Below are 24,365 nucleotides of genomic sequence, written 5' to 3'. Positions count from 1 at the left end.
AAGAAATTACAGAATGCCACTACAGAATCAGAACCTAATTCAGAAATGCATACAGCAAGTGATGCTTATAATTCAAGGGAAATGCAGTGCAAAATTTGCTCCTCATATGGCAGATCTTTTATGCCCCTTACAGACTGATCTTGGTTTCTCAGATTAATTCCCATCTAAGTTAGGGAACCAAAAGCCTACTTCTTCAGGCCTCAGAGACTGAAATGATTTCCACATTGCATGGGCTATTTCCTGATTAGTGTGAAGAGGAAGGTTGTTTAAGTTGCCTTCTTGTTTTAGCTATTTACAGCAAATATTCTTTCAGTTACAATTGTTTCAAATATTGTTGCAGATTTTGGGTTGAATTCTGATGGTGTAATTTGGGAAAGAATGCAAGACTTCCCTATTGCTCTAATTTACTGACATATAAAGCAACAATTAGGGGCCGTTAATGATCTCAATTCTTCAAAAAAGAAGGAAAAAAAATAGAAAAGAGAAAGGGAGATATTATTTTGGCTGATCACACCCATCTTCCCAAGGAATTGGATCAGGTAAGACGTAGCCTTCCCAATGCCTTGCAAGGCTGCAAGACCTCCCCGCTCATGCACGCGAAGCTTTAAACCTGGAGTAGCTGACATCTATGTAAGCCTCGCTGAATGCTACTCGACGATTTTTGGTCTTGTACAAAAAAAAAAAGTACTCTGCATCTGGGGCAACCTGCCTTGGGAGTTAATGGTACCGTAGTTATATTTTAAAAGGTAAAAGCCTGGTTGCGGACCGCGAGCCGTTCCCGCTTTGGCTCGCCGTACTCCTCACAGCTGCCGAAGCCAGGCTTTTACCTCTTGCAGAGCTGCGCTAAAAAATAACCAAGTCTATTAGATGTTTAGCTGAAGAGCGTGCAAAAAAAGGGCTCTGAGTCCCCACGGAAAACTCCACCCCTGAATCTTCAGCAGGATATCAATATCCACACGTATCCAATGAAATGCGCAATATGAAGACATACATCATCAGATCAAACTTTCCTTGGCTGATTATAGCCTAAGGGTAATATAATGTTTGTAGCTCTTTAAGGAAACAGTAGCCCTGTTCAAATTAACCCTTTCCAAGATGCCGCAGAGACTCACTCTGCCAGCTCTGTCAATTACTCTGTAGCAAAACCTCTGAAAAATGCACGAAATGGGGATATTTTTCTCCCACCAGATTCTGCAGTGAACAAGGAAAGTCAGTGCCCTATAAAAACATGTTCTTGGATCCGGCAGAGATAGAAGGAAGGCATTTGGAATTTGTACTGAGGGTGGCAAAAAAGAAAGAAAAAGCTACAGCTGAATCTGGTTTGGTAATTAAAAACTGATTTAATAAAATGCAGCCCTGCTTACTTCTAGTAGAAAACCCCCAGCCTTCCTGGGAGAATAACAGCAATCAGTTACAAAGGAATATTATTTGCTAGTGTTATTCTTGTGAATAAGTAATACAAAAATTCATAAAAGGCTCAAATGTATTAATAGTTCCATTGAAGATTATATACTGTAGGCTGCATAAACAGAAAACGCAAAGATTCATTAGTTATTAAGTGCTCGTGTGCTTTTACAACCCTCAGTAAACCGCTGCCCCTCTTATTTCAGAGAAATAAATGCAGCATTCTGTTTTAAGTCACGAATCAAATGGCATTTTCGTTGAACAACCTTGTTTATCTGACATTTTTAGATTTGCATACATATTTATATATCCTTCAAATAAAGGAACGTCTAGCTAGCTGCTAGCTTCTGACTGTCTGAAACCTGTAGCGATGCCTGAGCAAATGAAGTTTAAATTGCTACATCTTAATTAATAAAGGTAACAGCCAAAACAAATACATACCAATCTGTCAATTGCATTTTTGATAGCGTGGAACCAATCCAATATGAGGAAGTCAATATCCGACTGAAGGAGGAACTCATTTCCTGATACTGTCGTGATCTGGGGGGAGGGCAGGGGGAAGGACAGGTGAGTAAAGCACACGGGAGAGAGGATTTTGTTTTATCTTGTCTGGTAGGCACCAAAAGGCTCTCCTCTGCACCCATAATTATCTCCTGGAGCGCGGGAGTTACCACGCAGCCTTGAACCTCTGGCGGAAAACCAGTTAGGGTATGTCACCACAAATAAGGTATCGTCTTAGCAAAGTAACTGCCGAATACGAATAGCGCGAAAGTAATGATGATGTGACAAAAGTTAAGAAAAGCCAGGAGACTCGGAGTTAAGATAGGCAGTTCAGATGTAAATCACAGCACTCTGAAAAGAAATGAATATGATATAAGAATTAATTGCAAACTTCCTGCTGTTTTAGGCTTCCCTTTTTATTTTGATATTACTATTAGTTATATACTTGATTCCTTCATCTCTGAACTTATATGGATGTTCTGTACCTGTGATTCCAGAGTCCACTTCCAATCACTTTGGTAAAATTAATAATTTAACTGTTGTTCATATTAAAAATTACCATCAAAGATGGCTGTAGCAAAGTAATTAAGAGCACGTTTATCATGAAAAAAATCCCTAGTTTGTCGGAATTGAAGTCAATTTACATTTTTGACCTACTCCCTGGAAATATTTATCAAAAGAATATTCATTCCCCTGACAATGCTCTTTCGCTGCCTAACAATATTTGGTGGAAATATATATGCATATCCTGTTGGTCTCAACTTCTGTGAGAATAATGATACATCTTTTTTTATATATACAACTTTTCCCCATGGCAAAACTCCAAGCATTTCATAAAGCAGGTCAAAATTACCATTTTACAGATAGCAAAACTGAGGCACAGAGCTGGGCAGTGGTCCTTCCCAAGACTATTCAGTGAAGCCCTGGCAGACCTGGTGGCAGAGCACAAGCCAGTGCACAGCAGCGATGGGGATTTGCAGACGAGCAAGCAGAGGGTCTCGCCACCACGACGTTTTGCAAGAGGCAGGAGCTCGCCCTGCCCACGCGCCAAACCGGCCAGGCTCGTGCCAGCTCTGAAGCAAAAGCTTTGCTTCTGGAAGGGTAGGAGCAAATCTGTCCATCAGGCTGCTCCTCGGAGGGAGACCTCCGCACCAAGACCTACAGCTTCTCAGGTCTTTCCCTCTGACCAGCAGAACGCCGCGGACAGCGGACATTTCCGTCTGAATAAGGAGCGAGCAAAAGCAGAGCAAAGCCGTGAAGACCTGGCACAGTTATTTGTTAAAAGCAAGGCACCTGAGGTGCTCCTGTTGCACTACACCTACCCATATCAAGATTTTTTACCGAAGCATAAAAGTAAGAACAGATTCGAGCTGCCCGTGTACTCCCCACATCATCCTTTAAACTGAAATACCATCAGGAAAAAGAAAAAAGAAAAGAAAACAGACAAAACAGCTCAATGTTTTATTAATTGTTCTATAACCCTCCCGTTATTGAGGAAATGCCTGTAAGGAACAATTCCAAAGTCATCAGCGTTAGGGAAAATCCTGTCGGTACAGTTCCAGTAGAGACATCCTGCCCGAGAGCTACGGACAATGTGGGAATCGCACGGACCCGCTGGCTCGGGACGCTGCTGCTCTGCAGATGGCCCTGCCCAGCCCGCTGCCGGTCCTCGCTCCCTTCATGAGTGGGCTTGCAGCCACACTAGCGTTGGCCGTGGGCATGGGACAATTGCTTGGAAAATTTTAATTCCCTTTCAGGGAACGGGCCAGGAGTCCACGGTCATAATGTTAACGGCTGCTACCTCACAGGCTTGCCGTTCTCTTTATCAAAAAACAACAAAAACCGTCAACTTAAGGTAACTAGTCAACAGATCGGACCTCCAGGCCTTTGCCTGGTTTGCACTGAAAGTTTCTGAGTTCTAAATATATTCCATTGTATCACGATTTGTCAATATACACATGCAGATATGAATTAGACTAAACACAGGGAACAATTCAATCTAATGCCTCTCTTCCAGCATAAACAAATCATTATTAAAATTGTAAAAAGGAATAATATTTTCAAAGTAAGAGCAACATATATAATTAGATTTACTGTATTTTGAAGGCTTAAGAAGGACACAGCACAGTTCAGTCTTCCGTTCAGTAAATTCAGGCTTTATTAAAACACAAGTATTCAGCACTGTATAAACATTTGTACTGTATGATATGCAAAAGAGATACTCCATTGCTAACAAGACCAAAGCAAAAATACATGTTGAAAGTTTCTTTGTCTGAATGTGTTATTTTGATAATCATATATTATCAGTGTTTTACGAGCATATCTGTAAAAACAGATCATAGCATTGAGGGAAGAGAATTCATCTAAAATATACTTTCTGCAGGATATAGTTCAAGTCCTTTTCTTTCTTTCCTCAGACTAATCTTCAGAGTAACTAGACAGTTTCAAGAAGACTGCTACTGCTCTCTACAGTTTAAATGCCTCCACTCCTTAATTACAGTCAGTAATTGACTTTGTTCTGCTCCATTCCAGTCATTCACAGGAAAGCAGTTCCAAAGGCTTTGGCTGGTAAATCCCATTTAATGTGCAGGTTTCCTAGCCCACTTTTATATATTACCTCCTTAGGATTTCTGATAAATGGTTCTTGGAAGGGATTGCTAAACCATATTTGCACTTTGAACAATCGAATTTTCAACACCCTTGGGAAAAGACATCAGTAAAGAATGCTAGCTTTGACTAAACCTTGTGATTGAACAATTTATGATCACAGCCCTAAATGATGTATAACTAACAACAAGCATAAACTGTTCAATGTTAAGGCACGGTAGCGCACCATCCCTATATCAGGCATTGCTGAAATAAACATAAACAGAGAGACTGGAGAAAAAAATGAAAGATATATCTGGAAAAAAAAAAAAAAAAGACGTTCTCTAGGTAGAGCTGCCAGTCTCCATTGTGCCAGGTCCTTTACTTGTTTAAATATTTCCTGAAATCCCTTTCTCTTTGTGCATCGTTCTTGTGAGGGCTACAGCCTCGTTCTTGTGAGGGCTACAGCCTGGAATTAACATTACCTTACTATGCAGAATTACAATGCCGGCGTCAACTATAAAAACTCAAGAGGAATGACAATTTACATTAACCCCTCTATTTTCAAAGGGTTTGTCCTTCAGGCCGGCTACAGTGGATTCGGGACTCCTGGATTGTCCCTTTCTTACTGTACTACCTTGGGAAAATCACTTAAAAGCCTAGATCCTCTCACATGGCAGCTATTCAATGAACTACAGCACAGTCCTGCTGTTAAGCACCGATCATCCGAAAATACAGGCTCACCCCAGGTAAGTGTGTGTTAAATTCAATATACTGTTAGGCTGCCAACATAGTGTGGAAAGGGCGGGGGTGGAGGAAGTGTGAAATATTTTTTGCAGTATTCTTATTGTGGCTTATTAAGGATTTCTCTTGTCACCTTATAAAGCTGCAAATGGGGGGGGGGGGGGGTGAGCTTCTTTTGCACGTCACCGTAATGCTGCACCAAGGCTGTATTCAACAAGATCCTATGTCATTAAACAGAAAGTTGCTTATATATTCAGAAAATAGAGGAGACTATAGCTACTCAGTACCATTACAATCTTATAATATATAAATATATCTTGAGTCATGCTCAGGACCCATAGTCCCTAAAATCCCTATGAATCATATTTTCTTTTCCTGTGCTAGATTGTACTTTGGGATTTGTTATGTGCCAAGTACGCCTGCATTCCTCCAGAACTTCCTAAACCTTTACAGATCGTCGGGATCACCTTTTAAAACATGTCTCATAGACTCTTCCCTTTTCTATTACGCCTGTGCCAACAGAAAACAGAAGATCAGAGACAGAGAAGTGCCATGGAACAAGACCAATTCCCAGGGCCTTTTGTCCATAGTCCTCTCACTAGCTTTGGGCTGGGAACCACTGCATTACTGTGAGAAAAGCATCCTTCGTGGTACGCCTCTCGTTCCTTACCAATAAGATATTCTATAGACACATTTGTGTCATCACATTTGTTTTAGTTGCCTAACAGGGATGGAGGCAATTTTAGCATTCCTACTGATAGGCGCTCTACAGAGATATGGGACAGCAGGAGAAACTCACGCAGCAAAACAAAAATACAAAACCGTACTATTGATTCACTCACTTCAAAGTGTACTTATGCATCTCCTGTGACTACAACTATTATTTGCAGTGATGAACTATTTTCAGACAATGCCAAGCACAAGCCCTGACAGAGCAAGTGAAGACTCCTACCGGGGAAGGAGAAATGCAGCAAAAACCTTTCACAGTCCCTTCTCTGCAATTACAGAGAACGGAACGAGCAGGTTGCAAAGCTACGTTTGGCTCACGTAGGGCCACCAGGAAACTGCCACACAGTTCTTATTTCAGCCAAATACTGAAATAAGCCTTTGTTCAACTCCCTCTGACTGCAGGACATTCTGAAAAAAATGCTGGACCGCTGGGGTAGGTTATATGAAGCTTTACTTCATGACACTTCTGGACCGTGGAAACTCTGCACAAACCTTAATCCACAGTGCAGAAAACCTACATTTTGATGTCACTTGGGACTCCCACAGCCTGTGGTGAACACTAAGTGATTTAAACTTGGATTGACAGATACCTCTGCGTGCAGAAATTCAATAAAATGTGTTCCTCTTGTTGCACTGTGTATTGGGCTTGCTGCCCTTGATATATGTAGAAGAACAAGAAAAAAAAAGTGAGTCGCTGGAGCATTTCTAGCTCAAAAGCTAACACTCTTCCCCCTTCCCAGTGCTCCCTTCATCTAACCTTGCTCTCCCACAACTTTTCTGTCTGATCATGTTAATGATCCTGATTCCCACAGCGAAGAGGATTCCAGGCTTTTTCTTTGATTTTCCTCAGATACTTTTGCAGGATGGGGTCTAGTCAGCCAGCCCACACAGCGGCGGACACGCCACTCTCCGTCTGCACGGCAGCCACCATGGTTAGGGAAGGAAAGGTGGGAAGAGAGCCACAGGGGCAGCTCCTGCGCAGGGCGTCCGTGCATAACCTTGTAGGGGATAGCAATCTACGGGCACGCGGGAGCTACGAACTTAAATATACATATATGCCCCTCCACAACAGAGGTTGGCAAAAATGCTACCGCATCCCCACAAAAAAAAAAAAGAAAGAGGAAGATTAGGCATTTTCCCTCTTACTCTCTTCTAATGCTTTTTTAAAAATATAGATATTAGAATATAATATAGCTTGAGAATAAATGCATTAAATGTAAACACTCATGTGTCCACACCCATTGCAGAAGTAGAATTTAATTAAAGTTGGGAGCCAGTATACTCCTTAGTGGTTTAATTAACTGACTTGAATTAAATAGGCACAGAGATACGTAAGTTTTTAAAAACGTGTCAAAAGTCGAACTGCATTTCTGGAAGTTGATCTCAAATTCTTTCTCACAGATAATCCAGGCTCTTGGACACGTTTATGCTGAATGAGTGAGCAGCAGAAAGGATAAAAAAAATATTTCTCTGTGCTGTAATGTAGTGAGCTGAAAGTAGGATTTTCAAGAAATGCAGATATAAGAAAACAAAAGGATCACTATTCAGCTGCATTGTATCTACATTGCATCACATATCCATTATATGATTCAGCCTATGGAGGTAGTCATGGTTATGCTGATAGTTAAATTACTTAAAGGACTCTAAGATGTTTATGACTACCACAGAAATTTCATTATCAAGCAGATTGTCTGTCTCATATTCCAGCCTGGCTTTCTCAACCTAACGGACCTTTGGATGTAGAGCAAAGTTAACACTGAAGTGAGGGGGAAATATCAGCTTGAAAGAAAAGGTCTTCAACCAATGTCCCAAAAAAATGATATTTGTTAAAACATTTTGTGAGAAAGTATCTGCCTTGTGTTCCCAATGTTGCTAGATGTTAAGTAAATATATGCTGATTGCAAAAAAGTTGCTTTGGCAACTCTCTTATTAAAATGCATTTGTAACCCCCATCTGTCATGAAAGTTTTGAAAAGTTTGTTTACTTTGGATAGCCGCCTCATCCAGGGTTACCCCAGCATACAATGATAGCAGTCTTCAGAAGTTGTGCGAGGAACAAGCCACTGGGGATCCATTTTTGTTTTAATTGGCACACACAAACACTTTTCTGGTCTGTCAAAAAGATCAAGCTAATATGCATGGCGGGTGTTATATTCTCAGCTTTTGGGAGTAGTAAAGCTCCCTTTATTTAAGTAATTTAAATGATAGACTGCAAAAACTTTGCAAGTCAGAAAAATGTTTTATACTTTCTTTGGGAATATTTGTTTTAAGCAACAGAAAATGTTCTACATATCTAAAGATGTTGAACCTTATGTTATAATTACCCTGTTTCTTCCGACTCTGTAAAAATTACTGTGAAAACTAAGCATTGCAAAAAGGCAACAAATAGATCCTGCATTTTCACAACTTCCTCAGTATTAGCAATTGCAAGAGCGATTGCTGCCAGATGTTTACAAGATACGTCTTCAGTGTGTTACGGTATGACTGATTTGTTGGTCCTTTCTCTGGAAACCTTCATGGGTTCATCATATCAAAGCAACCTGCTCATACAAGTAATTTGCTTTTTAAAGGAGTTAACACAATGTTTGGAGTATACACACAAATGGATCTGAAGTGGATTTAACACTCTGAAGTCTGGGGTCAAAACTTCCAAGAAAGATCAGATTTTTAATGAAATTGTACTGTACCGTTTATGAACAAATAATTTTCTCCTGGTTAATTCTTAGGATAGAATTCTTCAGCATAACATAGTGATGAAATAATGAACTCTGGGTCCGTTCAGAAAAAAAAAAAATCTGAGTGTAACATTTCCCTTCTGCTGTGCAATCCCATTGAATTAAATTAGTATGAAGGAGGAGAGAATGATGTCTTCCCTTTGCATTACAAGGCAAACCTTTTCCCTTCCTTCCTAGTTGTGAAGAATCTCACATGCAGAATTTATTTTGCCTTCTGAGGAAGATATCAGACACACAGGAGGTGATGATTTAAGCTGATTAGGCCTGGACAGGTCAAAACTCCTCGCTGGTCAAGAAAAGGAGCTTGGACTAAATACACTACCTGGAGGGAGAAAAGTTCGGGACTGTAGGCTGTACCTGTGGGTACAGGTGATACTTTTACTTATTTTGAAGAAACAGTTTGTCATTCTCCCTTTTTTCATTCCCCATCCAGGTCTTATCTTTTCCTTCCCTTGAAAGTGTGAGAAGAAAACGCATCCTGTTTGAGGGAAGGGAAAGGAAAGGAAGAGAAAGTGCTTTCTGCTAAATATTCCAAGGAACGTACTGGGAGAAAGCATCTCCAGCTAATCTGCTGCGCCCGTTTTATACCCTGCATGAGGCACAGTCTGACCACTTGGACTGGGCTCTGAAAACAGGACTTTCCTGCAGAGGAAGGCGAGGAAATGAAAACAATGTTCCTAAATGCATTTAGTTAAAAAACGAACCTCCAAGCAAAGTTAAACTTTGAGGCCTGTAACCTCAAAGCTGTCTGGACGCTCACAGTAATTTTATACATATCTTTTTCCTTTTCCCATGGGCAAGGCAGCTGCTGTGTCCCAGCTGAGCCAGCCAAACCACTTAACCCTTCAGGTTAGCAAGTGACCAGAAGTGGATTAGAAATAAGACGCACTGAGTGCATTGTCCAAACAAAATCATACTTTACATCCTAAAACGCTCCAGAAGTCCTGTTCAGTCTGCACCTGGCTAATCTATAGCTTTTATCAACAAGTACTACCAGCCACTTTGGATGCTGGTATTGCCAGATTATTTGTAATGTAGGTCATCAAGTTTGGTCATTCAGATTGCCTTTCATCACTTCAGGACTTAATTTCTTTTCTCCCTTTTTCTCTCTCCCTCTCCTTTTCCCACATGAAAGTCTCCCTCGCTCAACCTCCTAAAAAAGGGAAAATACAAGACAGCCAGAAAACGGCCCTTTTGGATGTCACGCAACTGCAGGCAGTGCGCTGCACACCTCCCGCCACCACCGCACCTCCCCGCCAAGCCCCGTCGCCGCGCGAGTCAGAGGTGCCGGTCTGCCAGTCATTCAGCCAAAAGCAGGGAAGAAGGCAGTCACCGAGACTGGCGAAGTGAGAAGGAAGAGCCAAAACTGGCTCAAAACGGAGAAGAAAAAGAGAGAGTAATTAAGACCAGTTTGTGCATAGTGGGAAACTGGGAACAAACAATTTTGTCCACAGATGAAGACTAAAGGCAACGTCTGAATACCTACTGCAAGCTACTTTTCTCCTCGGGGTAGCATTTTGTTGTTACTGCCTTTGCAATCTGAAGCCATATATTACACAGCCGCATACAGAGATATTGGCAATGGTTTCTTAGAGAAGTCCCGTCTTTCTTAGTTTTACCAGCCAGACAAAAGCTAGTGATGAATGGTCCTCCTGTCTAATTTTATATGCACTTTATCACACTTCATGATATATGTGAGGCTCTACATGATAAGTCCTTGTAACAAACAAACAAAAAATCAAAAGGAGAATGTATGTTCTGCTTTCAGGATAGTCAAAGATACATTTTTAAAATATATATGTTATGTGTAAAGATTTCATTCTGTTGACTCTTACTTTAGCCAGAAATTCGTTCATCAGTAGCAGAGCATTTTACAGCTACATTATCTGCACGCAGAAGCCGGCACTGGCTTTGAGTATTTCATTTACTGACACATGTCTCCTATTAATAAGTGCTGAGATTGCACAATAAGCAAAAGAGATGTTGCTAAAAGTATCTTCATACTTGTAGTAACGTATTTGGCCATGATTATAAGTGTTTATAAAACATTCAAGAATTGTTCCTTGTCTACTTACGCTAATGAGAACACCTGTTAACTTTAGAGCCGCGTAGACTTATTTGCATTGAATACAGGTTTTTGCATACTGTACATCACTTTTTGAAACAATTAGATGTTTACAGAGAAATATAGCTAAAAGAAGAACAGCAGCTTGAATGCCCTCCAGCCCAAGTCAATGCTAATCTCAGTTTGAGTGAAGAGCAGAAATCTGCTGAATTATAATACTGACACAAATTCTGTTAGCAGTGAACAAAGGTGTACCTGCAAATCCTCTGATAGCAGATGTTACTTGTGGGGATTGATACCCGCTGTTCAATAAAGCATCTCCTAGAGATGAAACAGCACTACTGAATGGGATTTTTCATTGTTATATTTACCAGGTTCTTTTCATCTGAAACTTTTTTTTTCCCTCTCTCTCTCTCTGACTCTAAACCTTTCTATATACTGTGTATGCAGAACTCCTGGTCATTTTTCCAAAGTAGCTGTTTACATTATTTCATTAACTTGCCAAAAGCTGATACAGCAACACAAGAATCCTCCTACTGCTAGAGATCCAAAACACCATCTCCGCCACAGAGTTTTTCTCGCCTGGGGCAAGGAGGTAGGAGGTCTCTTTCTATAACAACAGGTCCACTGAACGGTAAGTGTAATATCCTGCTGCTGCACAACCATGCCAGCTATTGTTTAATAACAATGTAAAACATCAGAGTTGGTCCATGATATGAATATATACTCTGCCAGCTGTGTCAAGTGCCTAAGTGTTGCAGGCAGGAAAATATAATGGTTATCATCTCCCCTTGCACACAGGGAGCTAACAATACACGCATTACATCTTTGGTTTTGCTCTTTCCATCTCTATTTGAACAAAAATATTAGGAAAAGTTATACACAATTAAAAAGGCTTGGAATAATACTATTATATCCATTTGAGAAAATAAACATTCCCAACTACAGAAAATATTTCCACGAAAGATTTTTTATTTAACATTTTAATAAGCATGATACTGCTTATTTGTATGACAAAGATAAATACATTGTTGTCACCTAGCTGAGCTCTGTAGTTTTTGAAGATTCACAGCCTTGTAAGAAAAGTTTCAAAAGTAATACCATACTTACAGTACTTGGGTAAGTGTTAAAGAATGTGGATATTTCAAGAACAATTCTGAAACAGTTTATGGACTACCAACACCTTCTTAAACAGGTCTGTGATTTGGAAGGTTGAGATACGTTGTATAATAAGCAGAACCACAGTCTAGATAGTACGGAGACTGTGTTTCATTCAAAGAATACCATCTTCTAATTTTACTATTCTTGTAATCCAGCAAATGGACAATTGCATGTCTCAGTATTCTCGTGATAGTTTCAGACCAGTTTTCAAGTGTTAGAGAATCCTGGGTTTGGAGATTTTTTTTAGATATTCTGGAATTGCACTGACTGCACTGAAAAGCACTGGCCTTTAAATTTATATGTAATTGTAAGTAATAGCGTAGTAATAGCATAAGGTTACTCAAAATGTTATTTAAAAATATCACATAATCAAAATCTCACATTATTATTTCACAGTAGGTGTCTAAAGAGAGCTTTTCTGGGAAAAGAGAACATAACTCACTGTATTTCTTACGCTAACTGAATTTAGTCAGCTAGCAATAATTGGATGAATAACTAACTACTCAAACACCTGACTATGCAGCTCACAAAAAAGCAAGTTACATTGTACATCGATTGTGTAATGTTTTAAGTTTTAATAAAGACATATGAGAATTAGAAAGACATATTAAGAAATAGGTCCATCTTGTGTAGGACTGAGTTACTGGTACGCACCAAACATTAAAAGGCAAATAATTTTTTAAAATATATATAATTTTTAAAAGTATCTGAAATTCCTGACTACTATAGGCTCTTTTCCTGTATTATGATGTAATGTACACTTTGACATCTGTCAGTCAAGCTTCTGGCTACCACACTGTATAGTACAACTGGACAATCTGGAGGGATGCACCACAATGTGATGTGGCATGCAGAAAAATTGAAAAACTCTATTTTTCAAAAATAAAAATCACATCTACTTTTAAATAGAGAGAATGATTGCAAAATATTTGGCCATCAAGACTGTGAAGATTGAGGTTGGATAATCAATAACGTTTGTGGTTGAATTACCCACTGATAACAAGTAATTTCCTGCTATTCGTGAGAGGAATTGGGAAGTGGTTTTTGGGAATTTGGCAGACTCTCTCCCTCTTTTCTAAATATGCTGTGTCTGAAAGCCTGATATTCTTTTCTATTACGAGCTTTGGGATGATGCAACATATCTGAATGCAGGTTTGGGGTGACAGCTCTCTTAGGGACTTAGGAATCTAAATATAAAAGAAGTTAAAAATATGCAAAATTATCAGGCACAGAAATGGCTGGGTATTTGGGTTTTTAGTCCTACACACCATAATCACAAGATCATATTTATCCAGAGCTTGTAGCACCATGACTGTTGCTCCACTTCTTGTCACTAATAAATGTACAGTACACACGATAGGAAAATAAATAGAATGTTTTAAAATGTGTTATGGCCTCCTTTTCCAAAGATGTCATCATTGCATTTTAATTCAAGCACTATGTATGTGCCAGGAGATTCATCTTTACCCAAAAACACAAACTACAGGTACAGAACTGCTATTAACAGAGCACCTCTTCGCAGACCCCCTGACCCTCACTTTGCTTTACTTTCCTACTATGTTATCACAGACACCAGATACAGTATCACTCTCATCGAAGTGAATGCCATCTGACAACTGAAAAAAAACATCCTATCAGTAAGATGTATTTTTAAGTGCTAGACAAAATGGAAAGTTTAAGGAAACTGGAATTTTGGACTTTAGTTTCTGAAAGTGGTGTATTACCGTGCATTACAATCCCACCCATGACCTAATCCTCACACTGTTCTCCTGCCACTAAAACAATTAAGAATGTTATCAGATTCTTGAGTCTTACAAATGAAATCAAGAAGTTACTTCCTAGTGATTTCGGGCACTTATTCATTAGACTAGAGCTGGAAGAGCTGATTCTCTCCCTATTACTCATGTCTGTGAGCAGACATGAGTGAGTTTGAACTATAAACAGAACCAATTACATTAACATTTCCAAACACTTTCAAGAATAAGACTAAAAGCTTTTGTTTGCTTTGCAAAACCATGATCCACTATGCTAATAAGTCTAAAATTCAATTAAAAGAAAAGCATTCAAAGCAGAACCTGGCAGTACAGCTTCTTATGTGCATTTCTTTCATCCACTGCAATACAGCAGCCCTGATTCAGCAAGGTACTTCATTAAGCAATATGCAACTTTTAGAGGACAAGTACTTGCACTGTTTCCAGTCACAAGACTGAGATGAGCAAATCAGTCAGGAGCAAAAATAGCAGAAAAGTTGTATTTATTCACAGAGTGAATATTTCAGGGAACAAAAGATATGGTAGTGACAGTCAGTAAGCACTGTATATAGATTAACATAACAAGAATCACAAGCAGCAAAGTTGACTATCACTTATAAGCCTAGCAGCAAAAGAAAGCAGTATCTTCTACCCTACTAAGTGAAGAGAATAGCTTATTAGAAAGTCAGAAAAAACCTATTCCCTCACTCTTATAAGCAAATCCAAACCTCTAACCTTTTGTACCTACTTGAAAAACACAGTATTACAAAAGGAATGTGATTTTCTTTTACCTTTGGCTATATTAGTCAAAACACAACCAGATCGGCTTCAGAAACTGAGAAAAAAATAGTATACACGCATGAAATTAGAACTAGGATCTTCAGTTCTTGGGTCTTCAATTGCCAGCATTCCCACTAGTCACTCATTTCCTTTGGAGAATAAATGAACCAGCTCCATATCACAGCCAAGCTTATAATATCGAAGATTAACTGTGACAAGTCAAGCCTATAGATTATGACCTTACAAAAAATTAAGCTATAAACTAGATATTGCCAGAATTTGAGGATTAAAATAAAAATAATTTTTGTGAGAGTTGTAGGTGTTTTGAGATTCAGTTATGCCAGTTCATCTTTTATTGAAATGCAATAAAAGATAGACTGAAACATAGCGATGTAATGCACAGAAATATACTGCATCTAAATAAAATAGTGAGAGACACTGAAGTAGGCATATATTTATCAGATTTTTTTTTAACAAAAAAAGAGCATTGATATCTATATTATTCAGGAGAGCTGCCTGAATCAAAGCAGAAAACAGGATCTCAGTTTCACGCTTAAATCTGAACGATAACTCATTCCCACTTTTCACTGCTTTTGCTTGATGACAGTGTCATTCACCTCACTATTGGAATGCATTACAGAAATTAGCAACCAAGAAAATACATTTTTGAACTTGTCCGCTTGCCCGTTTGCTCTATTTCCTATTAGAAACCCGTGCACTACATCACAAGACCAGCCAACACGGAGCCAGAGAACCTTGTGAATTTTCCCAATGTATCAGACTTACAGAAACACCTGTGCTAAATAACTTTGTGCTGAGCTACTGTGAAAAGCTGCAGTGTTAAATAGCAATGACAGTTCCTGATTTTTGACTGAGTTGGTTAGCCTTGCACCAGAGCACTCCGAGCTGTCATACAGAACATGAATGGTACCCTTTTTAATCTTTTTGCCTTTCTCTTTATTTACACTGTTAAAGTCATGGACTCCTTTGTTTAGCCTGAAGTATATCTTTGTTTCTACATTTATATCAATATAATGGGAGCTCAGCAGTGCCTCTTAAAGTTGGAAAAAACCCTGTTTATAAATGCCTTTCATTTCTGAATTGAAACCATTCACTCGCTGATCACCATAGGAAGATGAGAGAGGTTGAGGCAAATCCTCCAAGGCATTTGATTTGCCTCAGGTCTAAAAATGTTATTTCTCTGCTTTAAAAAGAGCCCAAATACGGTATGTGAAGACAAAAGTGTTGCAAAATTAAATAAACTTAGAATGTCTGTGCAGCTCTAGCTTTTATTAAGGACTATAGCCTTTGCTTGACATGAGAAAAAGCACTGATCTTCATTTTACAAAAAAATAAAATAAAATAAAAGCCTTTAAATCTACACAAGCACTTTCAAAAAGTGTGTTTTGCACATATACAGAGCTAGGTATAGATTTTAAGTGTGTTAATAATTAGATGGAAAATTTGTTCAGACAAATTATTGACTCTGCTAGTGAAGATCAGGGAGACAGTAAGCTACTGCAGGCTGGTAGGGAAAGTTGCAGTTAGGTTGATTTGAGGCTTATTTGCCTGTGCTCTTCCTATGGTGGTAAACAGCAGAGGTCCTAACTTGATCTCGGTTAGGTCCGGGAACAGACAAAAACTAGGAGTCCCTCCCGCAGAGAGACGATGGGGATGAGAAAAACTGGCAAAAGCACGTGCCACCACTTATTCACAACACCTCCACTATCAAAATGGTTTCATCCTGTACATCTTTAACCCCTTTATACGTGTTTTCGACATACACAAACCACTCCACACTTCTTTAAGGGTCCAATAGGTCAGGTCAATAGCGAGGGCCAACACAAGAGAAGGTGCAGAAAAGTGGAAATAGAGCTATTGCTAATAATGGTTAATCATGAGTAAAGTTTGTATCAGTCTGCAGACTGTAGATATGTTTATATACTGTACTATAGCCAGAGCTAACCTAAAAAAGTATATATGTAGCCAAACCTTTTGATCTGGGGAAAAATAAATAAACAAAAAGTTTTTGGGAATTGACAAGTCATTATTTGGTTCAGAACTTCAAGGAATTCCTGATTTTCACAGAATGGATTCCAGTCAGAAGAGCACAGCTCACGGTATTTCAATTAGGTTTCCACAACATTTTGTGGCAATACGATGTTTTTACGGCAGCGACTGCAAAACACACCAGCAGCACCACTGTAAACTTTGAAACGTTTTGAAGACTTTCAAGCACCAACTGTGTTGCCAGTATAGCTTTAAGTACAATGTAGAAGGCTTAAATTACACAAGCAACCATTTCGCACACAGGTAGTCCCAATTTTTTCAAGTGAGGACTATATCTGTGATTAAGCTATGCAGGATAGGATACTCTAAAAATATTTAAAAAGCACTTTTCAGAGTAAAGAAGGTGACGATGCCCAGAATCCTGTTTAGCTAGGTTTGTCTGTGTCGTCCCGATTCTCATTTTCTACCTATATGAAGACTGCTTCGAATCCGTAATTCATATAAGGATAAATTGAGAATTTCAGTTTTTTTCTCTAACTAAAGAGGCCTATTGTGAATGCCCCCAGGGCAACTTCCCCCAGCCAGGTAATTTAAAAAAGCAGAGAAGATAGGCAGATACGTTATTTTCAACAAGGTCCCAAGGTGGCTTTCAATTAAGAAAAACAATTGACTGATGTTTCTCTGTTTGCTGCCAGGAAGCTCCATGTAGTATTTCTAGAGCTTTTTCTCCACTCTACCCAACATGTGGGCTCAGTGTCAAGCTGTGAGTTTGTAAATCTTTTTCAGCACTTATCAGAGCTCAACATGAATTATGGTATTGCCAAATCTGCTTTATGCAGCTTTTTTTACACTAGAAGAAAATGTACAATTTTATGGTCAAAAAGAAAAGTCTACATCATTTCAATGGGAAAATACAGCCAATTGTGACTGCACCCCAGAAAAAAATACCTCGCTGTAATCCTGCGTCTTTACCGTCTTCAAACTTTGGAAACTTCTGAGCTGTGGAGTTCTGCGTGGCGCCCATTGTTTCTCTCTGAACCGTTACTACTGAGACAACGGATTTTATTAACTTAACACAGTTTTGAAAATCGCTGCTACTTTCACAGATGATCCTTCCGAAAATGCGTGCTAACCTTGAGTAAAATAACAACATATCTTCCTTTTCATTGTGGAGTACTTAGCGTGGAACATAAACCAGCCCTTTTGTTGAGGACTAATAAACTTTGTGAGCGTGCGTATGCGTGTGCGTGTGATTTAATACCATTATAATAATATTATATGGCAGGCAAAAATATAATGAAAATGATAATTTGCCAAAAAGATTTAAAAAACACTGAGGTGTTACCTATCAAAAGTTCTCCTTCTGTCTATGATACAGCACAGATTGCAATCGTGACAGTAAATCTGGTGCTATTGTTAATGCCATGGCACTTTGGTTTTTGGCTTGCTTCAGTCCAATCTGTGACATGCTTGTGAATATCTTTCTTCTGTTCTGTCTGTATGGCATATGGATTTCTGGGATACAACGTCAGACCTATCCACATAACAAGTGTTCAGAGCACCTTATCATTTTAAAAAGCCAATTACTCAAAAAGACAAATGTGAAATGTTTCACATTTAATGATGAGCAAATCTGCAAAACAAATGCAATTTTGCTTCATTTGAAAAAGTTTAGTTTAACTGTAAATATTGCAATGGAGTCCCTAGCAATACACACCACGGGTAGGGACAGGCTCATTTTATGCATATTGTACATCATCACTGTCACTTAAATCTGCAAGATTCTCCATGCTAAGTTGTTTTAAATAAATAGAAAGAAATGAGATACAAAAGACTGAAATATATGCTTCTGAGTAGACTGTAAAAATGTCACTGCTAACACTGAGCATTGGACACTTAAAAAAAAAATATTTTGAAAGTCTCACCCAAAAAAATGAAAACTGCATATGTCTACAGAGGTAAAGGTCAGTAATGAAACAATTAACAGCAAAAATACCAATCCATTTCTTAGAAATATTTGTCAATATATAAAGAATGTTTTGTACTGCACATAAGTGCTCAATTAATCCTGGAATTGTGGCCGTATGTCATATTACCAGACTGAAACGATGTCAGCTGAGGAACTTAAATACACACAGGTTCAAAGCAAGATTTCCTAAGGACTTCAGGAGTGCAGAAATTGCTACTTTCTGGTGCAGTACTAATAGAGCTCACGATTCAATGAGATACTTCAGAATTTGCGTAATATATATGCTGTAACCACTGAGGTCAAAATGCAGTAAGGTCGATTTTTTTTTTTTAAAGGATAGGATATATGTATATATTTATACCCATGTATGTGCAAAATATATATGCATACACGTACTGGCCATTACTAAAGACAATTTAATGATTGTCAGTGTTATCTACATTGTAGGTGCTGAGTACCAGAGAAAGGATTATTGTTAATGCAGGAGCATATTGGGCTAAAAGCTGCTGACGTTACTAAGACTAGAAAAACAGTGATATTAGTGGGAGCACTTGACTGAGGAAGGCAAATGGATTTATATACAATATTTAAAATATACGTGTAACATGTAAATAGATTTTAATACGGCAGATTTTTGTGTCCAATTTCATTTAAAAAAACCCCTCTCTCTAAACTGTGAACATTGGTAACAAAATACTATGCAACTTGGGGAACTGAACGCAGCTGGCACTGGTAATTTTAGAAGAAACTAATCTTGATATTTATAACATCACGCAGCAAGCGGAACAGTTTTACCAGGCTTGGAATGCTGAAATACAAAAAAGTTCACCTTTCAGCTATTGTGCTTTCGTTTTGTACTGCAAAAATCAGTCATCAGCTGTTGCAAGGCAAATATTAAGAAAGTTTATTATGCTATATAGCCACTGAGATACCTTTTTTAAGCTGCCTGTACATGTACTGTATTTTATATTAAATTTTTGTAATCCAGCTCAGGGACTTAACATATACAGCTGAAAAATCAGTTCATAAATTACATTTAGCAAGACAGAATATATGCTGAGCTTTAACGTTAGATAAGAACCTTATTTTAAATAAATTCCTTTTTTTTTTTTTTTAATTTCTAGGCAGTTCTGATTTAGGGTTTGATGTTTTTTTACCTGTAGAATGCCAGTTATAATGAACTAATAACTAATGCATAAAAGAGGAGTATTTTACCCTTAATCCTGGAAACAGCTGTAAAAATAATTCCCCAAATATTTTTTGCTATTCCTGCACAATAATAAGCATAAGTGTACATATAAACCTGAAAGAGAATGCAATTTACTTCACAATTTCATTATGGCACTTAATTTTTACTATTTTGGATTGTAAGGGTAAAATAAACATTCATAAAGCATAATAGACCAAATCATTTCTTAAATTGAGCCATATAATGTGTTTAACTCCAAGTGATTTACATCAGAGGTTAATTTTTACCAGTATCTGTAATGTTTAGGAGTAATGAAGATATAGGAACATATGATTTGAAAATGTAAAACTTTAATAAATTTGGAGATTTTAATTTGCAGGGGATTGTGCAAATGTTTTACCTAGTTTTATAGTATGTGTTTTTGTTTTCTGCTTCTCCCTTGCACACCCACTCACCAACTTTAGTGCTGGGTTTCCGATTTGAATGAAGTGAAAAGCTCAATGGGGAATTATCAGAGTAATTATACTTCTCCCACTTTCACACAAGAACCAAATAAAACCATACTTTCCACAGACACCCATAAACCAACAACATCTACCTGAAGTTAGCAAAGAGCAGAGCTGAATCTTTTGGTAGATGAGATCTGAGTTTTGAATGGCACAAATGCAACTTGAAAGCAAGCAAATTTGTCTAGAGTTCTGGATTCCGATGCCAAAATTTCGCCCAACCCAGCTAATGCAAAATCTGTTTATGTGCATTATCTTCCCTAGCATTACAAAAAGGAATGTCAGTAATAATCAAATGAGTGCGCTGAATTAAAAACCGAAATAGCTATCGCTAGCAAACTGATCCGCACAAAAGTGTCAGCGTTAGATTTACAGACTGGGGCTTGTATAGCAGAATGAGGCGCTCAGACAGAAGAAAACAGTTATCCACTGCAGTACTTTCACCCCGTTAATCTCACATGTGCTTTACCACGGATTTCTTGCTATTTTATTTTTAACCTCTGCTACCTTGTGGGAAGCGGGCTATTCGGAGGATGCTCGGAAGCAAAGCTTCGCTTTTACAGATGGATGTAAAGCACTGCTAAACGAGAGCTTTAAGAAGGACTTTTTCAATTTACTTTGAGCTTAATCTGAAGTGGTTTAATCACAGCTTGTACACATCTTCTTAAAAATTGTTATAAAGGGGGGGGAGAAGTAATAACCATGTAGGAAATCATCACGACAGATGCTGGTTCCCATGATCCCATTTACACTTTTAACATTATTAATGAAAACCTAGCTGGGCAATACCTGTGTCAGGAAGGTGTCAGGTGGTCATTTGGCAAGACAGAACAGGAGGGAGTCGGATCAGCGTGTTGAAAATGGCTCACTTTTCTTTTTGCTTTTTTGTGTGTAGGGTTTTTTTTTTTTTGCACCTGTTATTCTAAAATTTCTTTCAGTTACATTTCAAAACACTACAGTTGGGATCTCCTTGCCAACCTGAGATGGCATAAGCCTGGGTAACAGAACAAAATGTGAGAAGGTCCTTCTGTCTTTAACGCCTGTTCACCAATGAATCAGCCTCCAATTAATCTGTTTCTTCAGTAGGAGTTTAATAAAAGTCAAGCACACACATGTTCAGTCTTGTTTAGTATTAAAGCTGTGTTAACATTATCTGCCTAGCCAGGTCAAAAATCTTATATAATTAAATGCCAGAAAGCATTTCAGAATTTTAAGGGCTTTACAATTTTCTGTAAGTAATTGATTATGCAAGGCAGAGTAGTTTAAATTTAAAACAGGATAGTGATGAGCGTGATGTCACTTTTCATTACATATTTCAGAAAAGTTTGTTTCATGGCCAAACTACACATAAAACCTAACTTATTAGATTTGCTATTTTGCATTTTTATGAACCAGAAAAAAAAAAAAATCAGCAACCCAGATTTTCTCTCCACATCATGAAATATAAACCGAGTAGGTTGTGCACATCCCAGATTTCCACACTGTCAGTCAGGCTATCTGCTGTAATCACAGAGTGGGTTTTGCCCTACTCAGCTGTGCATCAAACTTGGTTTGGAAAAGCAAAGTATTACAGTATCATTATAATATATTACTCCCCTGGGGAAGCGAGGAGGGAGTGGATCCCAGCAGGTCACACAAAGAGTTAAATAACTACGATCTTAGAGTCAGAACGATAGACATAGCTAAATACAGGCAATCGGCAGGTTTTACTCTGAAGTATGTGAGAGAAGCCCAATCTCAGATAAGTATAAGCTCTCTGTATCGATTAAAGTTCAGCTTTTCACTGTTCAAACCTGCTTATGATTTCAGATTTAAAAAAAAAAAAAAAAGGTTGAGAGAGAAAGGAAAACAGAAGAAAAGAAGTTATTACAGACATATTAACTGCAAACTAAGAAGATTTTATGAAAGGGTTGATCACAGCTAAAACTCCTTTTATAAGGAAAATCTACTCATCATATTCCAGTTCCTAGCACCAAATACACTGTTTCCAAGAAGATTAAGAGTAATTCCTTTCCTGCTCCCAACAGGCATTCTGCAGAAGGGGTAGTGGCTTCAGCTGCTGTATCGCGCCCTCCATCCCCTCCTAGACACCCCTCCGCTCCCTAGACAAGAAATGGCTTTTTAGCTTTTCTCTTCTCCATTTTCATTCCTTTCCTTCCCGCGGCTGAAAAGCAGAGGTACCTAAGGCCGCTACATAGACACCTCTTCACCGTGCTCCCAAAACGAATTACGCAGTGGCATAATCCAATGACATAACATAATGCATAATATATATCAGAACAAATAACGACATGGAGCCCCTGGTATCCAGGTTTCTCAGTTCCTGCCTGTAATGACACCCAGAGCAGGAATTAGAGAAGGCTTAGGGAGAAAAATACCAAGAAGGTCTTAGATTGAGATGCCATCACTCCAAGGTACAAGGACAAAGAGGGAGAAGATTAAGCACATACATTTGAATATAAGATTAGCTCGCAATATTGAAGTTGAGCACTTCCAGAAGGTTTAAGGCGTAGTAAAAAGTACAAGCAAAAGAGAGAAAAAAAGAGCATCATAATTTTGCGGTGCATAAGAAGAGAGTAAAAAAAAAAAAAAAGAAAAAGCATTAAAAATAGAGCTACAGAAATCTAGGGATGCTTATAGCAGTGGAGGACAGCCAGCTTTGGATAAACAAAGGGAATTATGGAAGTGGCACAGTAAAAATAGGTCAATTATACAAATAAGTAGAAATTAATATGATAGAAATGATTTAACAAGCCAGTATACTGTACTCTATATAGCACCATGATCATTAAGTTGGTGAATGGGTGCTAATGTGGCAGAAGCAAAGCAATGTATAAAAAGTCAAATCAATACAACAGGAACAGACCAGTATGCAAGCCGAAATAAAGACAATATAAAACTATACTGCTTTCAGTATAGTTACTCTATAAAATAAAATTGATCAATATACAGGTACAGGAACAAACAACAACACAGTTTTAATCAGTTTTTTCTGTCAATAGAGTGAGATTACTGAGTAATGTGCAGAACTGAAAAATAAAATGCTGCACCAGTAAAGCAAACAATAACATAAAAATGTCAAAGAAAAATGAAAATAAAGGGAAGAAACCCTGCAATCACTTTTATCCTGGCAAGCTTACATTCAGCAACTTTAAAATACACAGAATTCTGTTACTTTTTATTAAAAACATGATTAGATTAATAATTTTCAGTTCAAACGACATGGACATCTGGTAGTTATGGCTAATAGAAAAAAGGCAGATGTCAAAGAACTTTAATTATGACCTCAAATGACTCTTAATATTCTGTTATTTGGTTTATACAAACAGAAAATGAAGTACAGCAATTTTGAGATGTAAGCAAATGAAACCATTGAACATATTGGTTCTATACTAAGCTTTATTCATACATACACCTAAACTCAACTCTTATACAAGACACTGGTAAAACTGTTTCTTTGAAATATCCAGATTCAAAGCATATTGTAATTTTTGCTATTTCCATATTTTCTTATACTTGGTTTGCTGAATGCTACAAGCCAGTTTTCAGGCTGCTTTCAAAGTGATTACATTTAAAATGAAAAGTTTGCAAATGTATCACTTATTTTTAAAATGTGCCCCATTAAAAATTAAAATAACCACTATAATAAGCATACAAGCATTGGATGTTGCATCTGCTGTCTGGTTGACACCAGGACATCTGGCGATCTGGGCAGTGCTTTTCCTGTGTTGGTATGTGAACTTTACTTTAGGATTAGGACAAAATGGCAGCTTCATAAATGTCTACACTATCCTTCAGAGAATAGCAAGCAACATCCTCAGCTACAGTCGTGGAAAGTTGCCATTGTAAAGTATGTTTTAAGGAGAGGGAAAGAAACTCGTCTTTTGTGTGTGTGTGTGTGTGTGTGTGTGCTGCAGCTCTTAATACCAAACTGAATGCCTTTTTCTTATCCAATTCTTTGTACATCTACGCAAGCACAAGTATTATTGCTATTGCTCCTCACGGAGGGAAACCGAGGCAGATCCACGAGGCTGCAGCGCGATGCCACACGCCGGCACAACAGAAGGTGGAGGCACCTGGAGAAGGTCGGGTCCACGGGGACAGCCGGTGCCTGTGGCACCAGTTGGGCAGCTGCGCGTTTAATCCCTCCTACCGCTGACTTGTTTTTCTGGTCGGTGAGATCAGAACGAGACAGTGGCGCTACCTTATCCTTTTCCTCACCCGGGGAACTAACGC

At 38.4% G+C, this 24,365-nt stretch overlaps 1 protein-coding gene across 7 annotated transcripts in view; it reads right to left on the bottom strand.

Annotated features, from left to right (window-relative positions):
• Positions 1-24,365, bottom strand: part of ARHGAP15 (Rho GTPase activating protein 15) — a 351,974-nt gene that overhangs the window by 164,844 nt on the left and 162,765 nt on the right. For all 7 annotated transcript variants that reach the window (XM_068949292.1, XM_009677349.2, XM_068949295.1 and 4 more), the window contains one exon: positions 1,846-1,944. In XM_068949292.1, coding sequence (XP_068805393.1) covers positions 1,846-1,944 — 99 coding nt within the window. The remainder of the gene's footprint in view (positions 1-1,845; positions 1,945-24,365) is intronic.

Source organism: Struthio camelus, chromosome 6 (genome assembly GCF_040807025.1).
Source record: "Struthio camelus isolate bStrCam1 chromosome 6, bStrCam1.hap1, whole genome shotgun sequence".
In the NCBI taxonomy this organism is placed as follows: Eukaryota; Metazoa; Chordata; class Aves; order Struthioniformes; family Struthionidae; genus Struthio; species Struthio camelus.
Note: the sequence above shows the minus strand (reverse complement) of the source record. Positions and strands in the feature narration are given on the sequence as shown.